This window comes from Zeus faber (assembly GCF_960531495.2).
Source record: "Zeus faber genome assembly, chromosome: 14".
NCBI classification, from domain to species: domain Eukaryota; kingdom Metazoa; phylum Chordata; class Actinopteri; order Zeiformes; family Zeidae; genus Zeus; species Zeus faber.
Window position 1 is genome coordinate 28,127,802 of NC_137200.1, and position 11,429 is coordinate 28,139,230.

The 11,429-nt window shown below is 45.4% G+C and overlaps 1 protein-coding gene across 1 annotated transcript; it reads right to left on the reverse strand.

Moving 5' to 3' along the window:
• Positions 1–481: 481 nt before the first annotated feature.
• On the reverse strand, positions 482–9,695 carry znf346 (zinc finger protein 346). Its single transcript, XM_080013319.1, has 7 exons — positions 9,619–9,695; positions 6,926–7,029; positions 6,354–6,449; positions 5,826–5,979; positions 4,280–4,510; positions 3,752–3,851; positions 482–3,248 (listed from the first exon to the last, which is right to left on the reverse strand). Exons 1-7 carry the CDS (start codon positions 9,674–9,676, stop codon positions 2,951–2,953), a joined length of 1,041 nt encoding a protein of 346 aa, XP_079869445.1. The 5' UTR covers positions 9,677–9,695; the 3' UTR covers positions 482–2,950.
• Between the last annotated feature and the right edge of the window lie 1,734 nt (positions 9,696–11,429).

An 11,429-nucleotide genomic window follows, 5' to 3' on the forward strand; every position in this document is an offset into this window, starting at 1 on the left:
AGTGGTTGTTCTGTTCCGAACAATTTGGGTCCGAAAAATACTGAGGACAATTATAAAAAAATCGGAACAATAACAATAGGGGATCCATTGCTACGGGAATAATAATAAGCACTTCTAGCAGGTCTACATATTACTGGTGCTTTTACTGGTTAATGTGATAGTGGTGTGACTGGGATTATTTAATTGTAGAAAGTAATAAAAATAATAAATAATAAGTGTGGCGTGGCAGAAAGAGGGTGGTAGGAAACACTGTTCTAGAGGTGAATGAGGTCGTAGGTTTGTGATGTTTCAGTTGTGTTTCCATGGCAGCGTTCAGAGTTGTGACCCCCGTCCGAGCTGGTTCAGCCTAGACCCAAACCGTTCCCATTTTGCTGCACAACTTCAGTCCTGAAAGAAACACTGACAGACTTGAAACTTCAGATATAAAGCTTAAAAAATATATATAAAAAAAAAAAAAGAGAGAATTTCTCGCTCCTTTGTAGCAGCGTTGTCCAAATCTGTAAAGTTTTATTCAGCTTCAGCCTCTGGTGCAACAGCACAAACGCACAGAAACAGTCACAGCAAAGGATTGTTAGTAACAGAGCGAGACAGAAAGATTTCCATCACTGAACACTGGAAGAACACACAATGGTAAACGACCTCAACGCCGGACTAAAATAACTAAACTAAACCTAAATAACTAAACGCTGAACATAAGTCGCAGAATAAACAACATACAGATACTTCCTCTCGCAGTGTTTCCTATTATCCGTTGTGAGTCGTTTGTTTCTAGAAAAAACATTAAAGATATTTCAAATAAAACTTATAAACTCAGAATATGAGGCTCTAACAGGTTAGTGATCATGGGAGGTACAGTGATGGTGAAGGGAGGGAGGCCTGTCCGGTACGGGTGGTGGTAGTCACTGGGAAAATAGTGATAATGGTAGTAACAGTAACTAGTCACTGGGCAGGACTGGACCTGGACCTGAAATATGGAAACTTTGAATAAACAAACTGATATTCATATGATATTCTGAAACCATGGGACCTAAAATCTCTCCGACTGGAGAGTCCAGAACACTCTGCAGGTTCAGTTGCCGTAATGCTAATGATACGTGAGCAAATCAGCGGACAGACATAATTATTAAATTCATAATTTAAAAAAATGTGAGTCAATGTAAAAAGCTTTGCTGTCGGAACATCGTCCTGTCGGATTCCATGGAGATTTTTCTCGAGTCCACCTGGCGCAGAACGTTTCGCTGTGGTAACAACCTTAAAGGTCCCATATTATGAAAACCCACCTTTTCAGAGCTTGTGCACATGCATTTGGGTGCCTGACGGGTCGACTCACACACAAACTGTGAAACAACACAAGCCAGTCGGTCTTTTTTGAGCTGTCTGTTTCAGAGAACAGGTGATTCGACAAGCCGTTCAGATTTGCCCCCCAACCCTACGTCAGGTGTGGGCTCATTAGAATGAGAGCGCCCCCCCATCTGAGTATCTCCACCCACAGTTTGAGAACGTCCTTTGCGAAGGTGCGTCCCTTTTTCCCCACGCATGGACCGGACCCGCGAGCACCACGTCGAAGCTAAGAGCTAAGCATGGGAAGTGCTCAGTTGTTGGCTGCACAGACCAGCACAAATTTTTTACAAGAAAGAGGAATTAATACCAGCTGTCCGTGACAAATCTGCAGAAGAGGTATATGTAAGTATAGAGTATTTAGTATTTTGTTTCTTTTGCCGTTTAGCACCAGCTAACCCTAATAGCTTAGGCATACCTGTCAACCCTCCTGTTTTCCCCGGGATTCTCCCGAAATGTACCCTTCTCTCCCGTTGTCCTCCTGTTTAAACATTATCCCGTATATTAGCCTTTATAAATAGTTCCGAGCGTGGAACAGCCCATCGAGAAAGAGCAGGTATAGAGAAGAAGAAGGTTCTTGCATGCTACAATGGCTAGAATGCATAATCCAGGGCTGCCACCGAACGAGTCAACGAGAAGATTCTCAGTCGACCAAATTTTTCATCGATTTCGTCGATTGGTCGCAGGAAAAATAAACTTCACTCGGGAGCTGTGCCTTGTCAAAATGAACCTTAAAACCTGCAGCACGTGGCCGAACCTCCGTATGAGACGCTGGAGGGCTTTTCATTTGAAACAAATTTTAACAAAAATAAATGTTCAGTCTGCCTGCTGGTTGTTCTGACACGTTCAGAAGGATAGTTACAGCTTTTAATGAGCGGCTTCTACTGGTAATTAACGGGCGGCTCGCTTCATGCGTAAATTATATTGAGATTTTAAAGGCTGTTTTGGTTATTAGGTTTGTATTTATCTGTAATGTAGCACAGTGCTAACAATGTGAGTTCTAACATTCCTTCTCAGCCCTGGAACTCAAACCATTTTCTGATGCCCCATAAATATATATCTAAATAATTAAATTAATATCATAAACGTGCGAGGACTAAGTTGACTCATGGCTTGAACTGACGACCACTATGGTATTTTAAGCAAACTTCATGTTGCTTCAAAGACATGTTGTGGGGACCTCAGAGACCTATATCACCTTGTTGAAAAGGAGTATAATACGGGACCTTTAAACACTGTGTCAAACCAAGCAGCTTGTTAGCCTCGTTTCTTGTGTCCATATTTATTTCAACTCAAACATATAAAAAAAAAAATGGTCGAACAGTACACATGCGTTAGTCAGCACTTTAAAAATGAGCTATAACAGCTTGGAGGATAATGCTTAGCGACCGCTAGCAGAACGCCGGACTTCACACCTTAAAAAGACAACAAGTAAAACCGTCACATCACTTTGGGCTTCTGATTTGAAACGAAAATAAAACAAAAAAAATGAAATCAGATCAGTTTCTGCCGTACACGGGCCCCAGTCTGTACGGGGGGGCGGGGGCACTGACGCTGCAGGGGGCGGAGCTTAAAGGGGAACGTCATCGAAGCCTGAAGAGTGCGGAGGCTCTCAGGTGTACTGGCATGCCTGTTCGCCAAACTGGTTGTCCCCGGCAACAAACTGGTTGTCCCCGGCGTCAAACTGGTTGTCCCCAGCATAAAACTGGTTGTCGCCGGCAACGTATTGGTGTTCCTCGGCGGGGAACTCGTTTTCCCTGGAAACGAAGTCGTCGTCCCCGGCAGCGTACTGGTCGTCCGCGCTGGCCGCGAACCCGTCGCCCTCGTCCACAAACTGCTCGTCCTCGGCGACAAACTTCTCAGGCTTGCTCAGCTGGTTGTCGGGGGGGTTCATCCCAGATCGCTTCAGTCTGAGGACGAAATAATGAACATCATCAGTTCCATCAGGTTGTTTTTTGTTGTTTTGTTGCTGCTAGATACGATATATTATATACTATACATTATATACTACCAGTACTTCATTACTTTTGCATAACTGCCATTTTCCTACATGCCACTAGCTAGCAGAGTTGTAACAGTTAGCATAGTGTTACTCCATGTTAACTCTGTGAACAATTTTGGAAAATAATAAAATTGCAACTTAGACCAATATTGCGATTTAGTATGGGATGTTTTATTTCAAGTTCCTTATCTTTTCTATTACTCCCTAAACACAAGCAATACATCTTTCTATAGTCACAACACAACATTGAATACAACGACATATAAACTGCTGTTTCCTGTCGGCCACGCCCACCTGTTATGATGGAATGAGATGAATACATGAATACATTTTAATCTTGTTTTATCTTCCTGTATAGATCCATTTGGAAACGCGAAGTGAACGACGGGGGGGGCGCTGGACGACACCTACTGGTTCTTGTGTTTGGCTCCGCTGACGTGGGCCTGGTACTGCTCCACCGAGTTCAGGTCGATATTGCACAGCGAGCAGGAGTAGCCCTTCGGCGTGGAGGCTGGGGGAGGGGGGAGCGTTACCACGGCGACATAAGAGCATCCTCACACAGCGACCGGGGGGTAAGACGGAAACCCGGCCGACGTGCTAATCCGATATCACTCCATGCAAGGTGTCATTAATAATTCAACAACATTCATCTTTGTATCTGAGCTACTTAGTCTTAGTTTGGGACGCCTGGTCTTATTACTGGACGTTCTGGTGAAATAATTATAAAACACTGTGTTGTTGGTAAAATGTCACTCCCTCACACACTCACTCAATCGCTCCCTCCCTCCCTCCCTCCCTCGCTCCCTCCCTCCCTCCAACAGGGAGCGCCAGACCACCAACTACTGAAAACAACACTGATCAGAGGAAAACACTCACACTGCCTACGTTTGTATCTGTGAGTTTTCTCTTTTTATGTATTGCCATTTGCTGCCCTCTGACCTGGGGCGCTGGCCGGGCCGTACGTCTCCATCAGCTTCTTCTTGGTCAGATGCTTCTTGTGCTTCTTGCCGGCGTAGTGCTGCTGAGCCATCAGCGGGTTGTTGAACGACGCCTGGCAGATGGAGCAGAACCGGTCGGGGTCGGAGCCGTTCCCCGCCGACCCGCTGTCACCGCTCGGCTCCTTCGGTGCCTTCTTCTTCGCCTGGACCGCCGGGGGGGCGGGTGGGGGGGCTGCGGGGACATGGGGGAGGGGGTCAAAGGGGCGTAGGTCAAAAGCTATGGGGCAGCAGAGGGAACCCCCCCCTAAAAATATTGTTTTATTTTCCGCCAGAAAGCTAGGAGCCAGGAGCTACGCTAGTTGATCCCCTCCGTGGCCAGGCACTGCGCTAACACAGTTAGCAAGCAGCACGTTGCATCTCGGCAAGTTATTATGACACAGAAATTGAAGAATTCGGGGCGTTTTTCCGTCACAGTGCATTGTGGGGTACGCTTGCCAGTGAATTGTGCAGCGTAGTAGATGTAGTCCATCATCCTGGTACTTTTCAACTACTATTTTACTACTATTTTGATTCTATGTTTTCTAATGTACGGATTAATTTTGTGTAGTGCATAGTATGCTAGTGTGATACATTGTCTACTACTGTATACTAAATAGTATGTTGTATGTACTAAGTAGTATGTATGTAGTATAGGCTTGGGCGATGTCCAAAACTTTATATTGTGATACACAATATTATTAACGTTGTTGATGGGGGGGTATGGAGTTTGGCGTTCGTTTTGAGAGACCGTGAACCTTTAACGGCGGATCACGGAGAACAGATCGCAAGCTGCGCGTGGGCGTTCACGTAACGTGCGCATGGAAAGGATCTCCCGTTCACCAGTCAGTCAGTGTGCATTACAATAACAGGACAAAAAAAGATAGAAGCTTAAAAAAATGCACATGGATAACATTTCAAGTAGGAATCATCAACATGTTTTTATATGTGTGGGTGAACAAAAGCAACACGGAGAGTCGCACCTCGACCCTCCAAACAAAACAATTAAAAACAGTGTGGGGACGGGACACGGAGGAATAGGGCGCGGCTCATAGACCCTTGGACGCATGGAGAGGGGGTGATCGGGAAGGGAGTCACGGAGAGAGCATCCGCGTGACGCACTTTCTTTAGTTCCATTCGGAGACGTAAAGATAAAATAACCTACGTCTTCAATAAAAACACACTGTTGTGGTTTGTCGATGGCGGGCACCGCATCGCTGGTGCGCACCATCGGAGCTGCAACGTAATCACCATCGCTGCCGTCCATCGCCTTCCTCTCTGTTGCGCCGCTGTGCGTGTCGCGTGGCCCCGAGGGGCGGAGCATGTGGCGGCGAATATCGGGCCAAGCCTAATGTAGTATGTATGAAATAGTATCTATTTAGGAGGTGCTGTATAGTATTCACTGGTTTTGTGCTTTTGTTGGATTCCTGGTGATGGTCCAGTGTTTGTACATTATAAATATAAATATAAACATGAACACAATCACTGAGTCTCATCTCATACAATCTCACCTTCGCCCGGCGTGCGTGGGCTGAGGGCCTTCAGCCTCAGGTTCTTTGCATGGACCTTGCCCTGGTAGTGGGACTCGGCCATGACGGCAGAGTAAAAGGTCATGTTGCAGACGTGACACGCTTTGTTCCGCTCGTCGCCTCCACCGTCACCATCCTGTGTGTGTGGAGGGGGGGGGGGTAGACTTGGAACGTTAATTTGGGCTGATTAGATGTGAGGAGGAAGGTGAAGGGTGAGGATGGGGAGGATTAGGAGGGTGGAGAGGATGGAAGTGAATGATGAGGAGGATGGAGAGGACGACGAGGATGGAGAGGATGAGGAGGATGGAGAGGATGGGGGGGACGAGGAGGCTGGGCGGACGAGGAAGATGAGGAGGATGAGGGGATGATGAGGATGGAAAAGATGACAGTAAACGACGAAGGGGATGAGAAGCATGGAGAGGATGACAAGGAGGGAGAGGATGAAAGTGAACGATGAAGAGGATGAGGAGCCTGAGAGGAGGGGGAGGAGGATGAAGGTGGACCACTCACAGCTTCAGACGTGTGGGACTTGATCTTCTTGGCCTGCGGCTCAGTCTCGTTCTGGATGCCTTGGAAGCGCCGCACCTTGTTAGCATGTTTCTTACTCTGAGAAGGAAAAACAAGACCAGTATGACCAGTGCAACCAGTACCGCCAATACCACGATCATCACCAGTACAACAAGTGTCACCAGTGTGACGGCCATGACCAGTGTCACCAGCATGACTTGTACCACCTGATTTCACCTGTGTCACCAGTACGACCAGTACCACTAGTTTGAATTGCACGACCAGTGTCACCAGTACCATCGGTTTCACCTGTCAGAAGAACCACCAGTTTGACATGCATGAACAGTGTCACCAGTATGACCACTGTCACCAGTGTCACCAGCACGATCAGTGCGACCACTGTCACCAGTGTCACCAGTATGACGAGCATGACCAGTGTTACTAGTACCACCAATGTCAAAAGTAGCACCAGTACGACCAGTGTCACTAGTATAACCAACGTCACTGGTACCACCATTGTCACCATTGCGACCAGTGTGATGAGTGTAACTTGATGACCAGTATGCGGTACAGACCTGGTAGTGTGTCAGCTTCTGGGACTCTGAAATGAGGACGGCGCTACAGACTTTACACTGGGAATCAGAAAACAGGTCGCCATGCTCCTGAATCATTTTATTGACTGGAGGGAGAGGGAGAGACAGACAGAGAGGGAGAGAGAGGACTTTAACTAGGTTAGCAGCACATGTAACAACAGTCACATCACGACTAGTTTAAAGTCACATTAGTTTAACGAGTGCTCACATTAGAAACTAGAATTGTTGAGCCTTTTGAGCCAGGCTGACAGACATTTTGGACAAATAACTGATCGACTTATACATTATAACTGATCAATGATGGACAACCAGTTTCAAACCTTTAGTTTGATATTCATCAATACGTTCACTCACAGACCATTTCCTATTTCCGCATGCGGGAAAAAACAACAATGGTGACAACAAATAGGAAATGTTAAATAACATTTCTGATTCTGGATTCTAAATTGGATATGGAATGATCCCATGAGACACGGATATGGGTGCTGTCATAGATATATTAATGTAGATGCCACGTTCGCAATTTGACGTGCGTCTGCACGTCCGGCTGCAAGAGTCACTAGTAAACAATACAATGTGTATTGGGAGATGCAGACTTCTCTACAAAATCCATTGTAACTCATTTAAATCTGAACTGATTTTCATGAAATTTGGTTTGTTATAAATGTGAGAAATTTAACGTGATACCTACTTATTGGAATTAAAATCAGCTACCTAGGTCGGATTTAATCAGCTCTACGCCAAAACATTAACCTTCTGAATAGCCACAACTTCCTCTGGGACATGCAGGCTCCGATCTATGAATTGGCATCATCAAGTGTAAATAATTTAGATTTTCATCTTTTGTGAGTTTCTCCAAAAACGTAGATTTCTATATCTATTATATTAGTTATAACGCCGACTGGTTGCTTGTTATTGTATTAACAATGAAATCAATCCATTGATAAAACAAAAAATAATTTTTTTTGTTCCCCAGAACATTGGTCTGAAACGCTTGACACACTACATTGTATGTAGTATTGTATTATTATATTAAGTATTGTATATTATTGTATAGTATCATACGATTGTATTATATGGCATTGTAGTATTGCATTATTATATTACATTATACACTTATGTGTATAATGTAATATATTACATTATACACTATATTACACTTAACAACTGAGGTCTGTTCCTACAACCAGGTCGTTAAGCGAGAACCTGTGTTATTTCCCGGCAAGGGGGCATGGCCATTGCGAATGCCAGTGTAGTGAATACTGAGAGACTGCGGGAACGAGACTGACTTAAAATGGTGATAAGATGAGATGTATATGTTCTATATAGTGTGTGTATATATATATATATATATATATATATATAGAGGGTGATGCGTGGTGAGATGCTTGGCGCTGAGACGCCGCAGTATTGTACAATACCGACTGGTCCGAGAGCTGGTCAAAAGTCCCAACAGTCGTTTAACAGGTGAGTCAAATGAGGAGTACCTGTATTATAGGATTGAATTATAATACTATTGTAGTCTTATAGTATTGTATTATATTATACTATTGTGTCGCAGTATTGTATTATAGGAGTATTGTTTTATTAGATTATACTATTATATTTTATGGGCTTATACTAGTGTACTATTATGTTATAGGGTTGTATTATAGTATTATATTACACTATTGCATTATTATATTATGGTATTGTATGTGTCAGTGCCTTAAGTGAATTCATGAAGGTGAAAGTGAAATATTAGGGATTTACAACATTTGCGACATTGTTTGTGTAATGGCAACTGTCCAGGCTGCAGAAGTGGACTTGATATTATGTGCTGGGGTGTGCGGATCAACTGACTGGATGGTCTGGTCTTTAATGGAGTCTGAGAAACAAAAACATTCATGATTATTCATGTATTCCAATGAGAAACCACTGCCTTGCGCAACTTCGCGCATGTACGACGAGCCGAGTTTCGTGAGAATCGATTCCGAATTGGGCGAGTGACAGTGGCCATCGTACCGTAGGTCGTCCGCGACCCCCAATACACACGATTGTTTACCGGCGGGTCTTGCCCTCCCCAACATGGCGGCCACGCAGACGCAGAGCGGCGACATCCAGCGGCGGCCAATGAGGCGTCTGTGTCGCTATATCTATGGGCGCCGCCCCTCGGCAGGCTTCCGGAGGTTGGCCAATCAGAAGAAAGTAGGCTTCGGGGGCGACCTTAAAGAGACAGGAGCTGACGCGGCTCGTCTGCACAAAGGGCCGTCACCAGATGAATGAGCGCCTGTTACTGACAACCACGCAACGCTGCTCGGGCGGGCTCCCAGAGTCATAAAGTACAGAGCTGGAGATTAGCAGCAGAGCTCCCTTCACCATTAACTCACCCACCAACTACCCCTAGCCAAGCCACTAAGCGCCCCACCGGGTAGCGGTCTAGTCTACTAACTAACCCACTAACTAGCCCGGACTCCGGCGGGAAGGCGCCCGGGCGCGGCGGGTGAACTCTCCCGCCGCTGTGACGTCACTCCTGCGGGCAGCAGCGACCTTGGAGCCCGAAGCCGCAGCGGCTGCTCGGCTCCCGAGACCCGAAACCGCGGCGCCCACAAACCCTCGATCCGCCGGGCCCCGGTTGCGGAGGCGCTGCTTCGCCCGCTGCAATTCGATTTGAAATGTGATGGAACGGGTCCTACCCTCCGCCAGACCGGACGGCAGGCGAGGGGAGTCCTCCATCGGCATCGCAACGTCCATCTTGCTTTTTCAATTGCTGGAGGAGGGCGGTGCGCATGCGCAGGTGAGTTATGCAACGCTGCGCTGCGTTGAAGTCGCGTGGGAGTTTTGAGCGCAGAGCGCAGCTCGCGTCGCTTGACCTCGGATGAACCCGCCCCGCGCCATGAGTTTGTTTCTAGAAGAAGAATCAGAAGAAGAATCAGAATCAGAATCAGAAGAAGAAGAATCAGAAGAAGAATCAGAAGAAGAATCAGAAGAAGAAGAATCAGAAGAATCAGTCGGATTCTTTCTGAATAGGGAAGTTCATTTTGATTTGGCTTTACTTCGGCCATTCAAGTGTTTATTTGCGCGGTCCAGAGACTCTTACTTTTTTCAAAACTCTTATTTAAAAGCATCGCACCAAAACAATTAAAGTAAAGCGGCGAAACCAATGGAGGTATTTTGTATCGCTGATATATTTTATATCTTAAAAGAAATTATCCTCTTGGTAAAATTAAAATGGCTCCGCGTCCACAGGCCAACATCCGTCCACGTCACACACAGATGGACGTCATCGTTTTCTTCGCCGTTTTTCTTCCCGTTTAATGGTGGACGGCAACCTGCGTTAAGGTTCATTACCGCCCCCTATGTTGGGAGTGTGGACCGGAGTTCTCCACCCCCAAAAAATATAGAATCAAATAAAAAATAAACTTTTTTTTTCCACTGAACACTGAATTATTTTGATCCGCCCAGTTTGTCTCAGATGACGGAATAGCCTCCCGAACCCGATGGCAGAGGACGCTCCGTGATCCCCCTCTTTGGTGTTCCCTATATCCTGCCTACTATGAGATATAAATGACTGCAGCGACATGAATGCGGAACACAAACACAAATACAAATAATCACCTTTTTTTAAATTTGTCTCTTCCATCCACTGTAATGCTGTTGCAAATGCCATCTCAACCGTGTAAACAGACAAATGATTTGATGTTCTTGGGACCAAGTCTGATATGTACAGTATCATGAGCCAAAACGGACAATATTTCCAAAAGCTGTATGTGCCCGCATTTTTTTTTAATTTTTTTAATTTTGATATAGAAATCAAGTGCTCGTAAGGATGAGCAGCCAGGGTGGTGTTACTGGTGCAGGGGTTGTATCCTTTCTGACTTCATGTCACGTCTCTGGCTACTTCCTCACTGCTCCACGCCAAACACTCCCGCTCGGCCCGTTCTCTCCCAACGTGGGAGAAGCGCCTTTGTTGTCGGACGTCGACCTTCTAAACGCCCTTGAGGACTAACCTCATTTGCTGTTTGCGTCTAAGATGCATTTCACCCACCTCCACCTGAAGAGCGCATATGGGAGTTGTTTTGTGAGCACCACAACCAAGTCTCAAAGCTTGATCCAACTTTGATGGGATTTTTGTCACTGAACCCTCAGCAATACACCCACAGTCCAACACTGATCTAATCAATGCTACATATTTTTTATAGCAGATCTGCTCGCTCCCCATTCGGATCCTGTTAAACATCATATTCAATATATTTTTAGATTTCGAGTTTATCTTAATATGTTCATTCCATGGTAACGATGCGTCAAACCACACAGCCAAAAATCGAAAGACTTTTACTTCTAAGTTCTATCCCTTGCCCATATATCTTTATCTGTGGATCAACACCTCTTCCTAGTGAGCATTAATGTTTTGTGTATCTTTTCTTCTGAAAACTTGAATCCCCACAAATATGAAAATTTTTCAACCATGTGCACTGCATCTTGTATTTTTATTTTTTATTTTTTG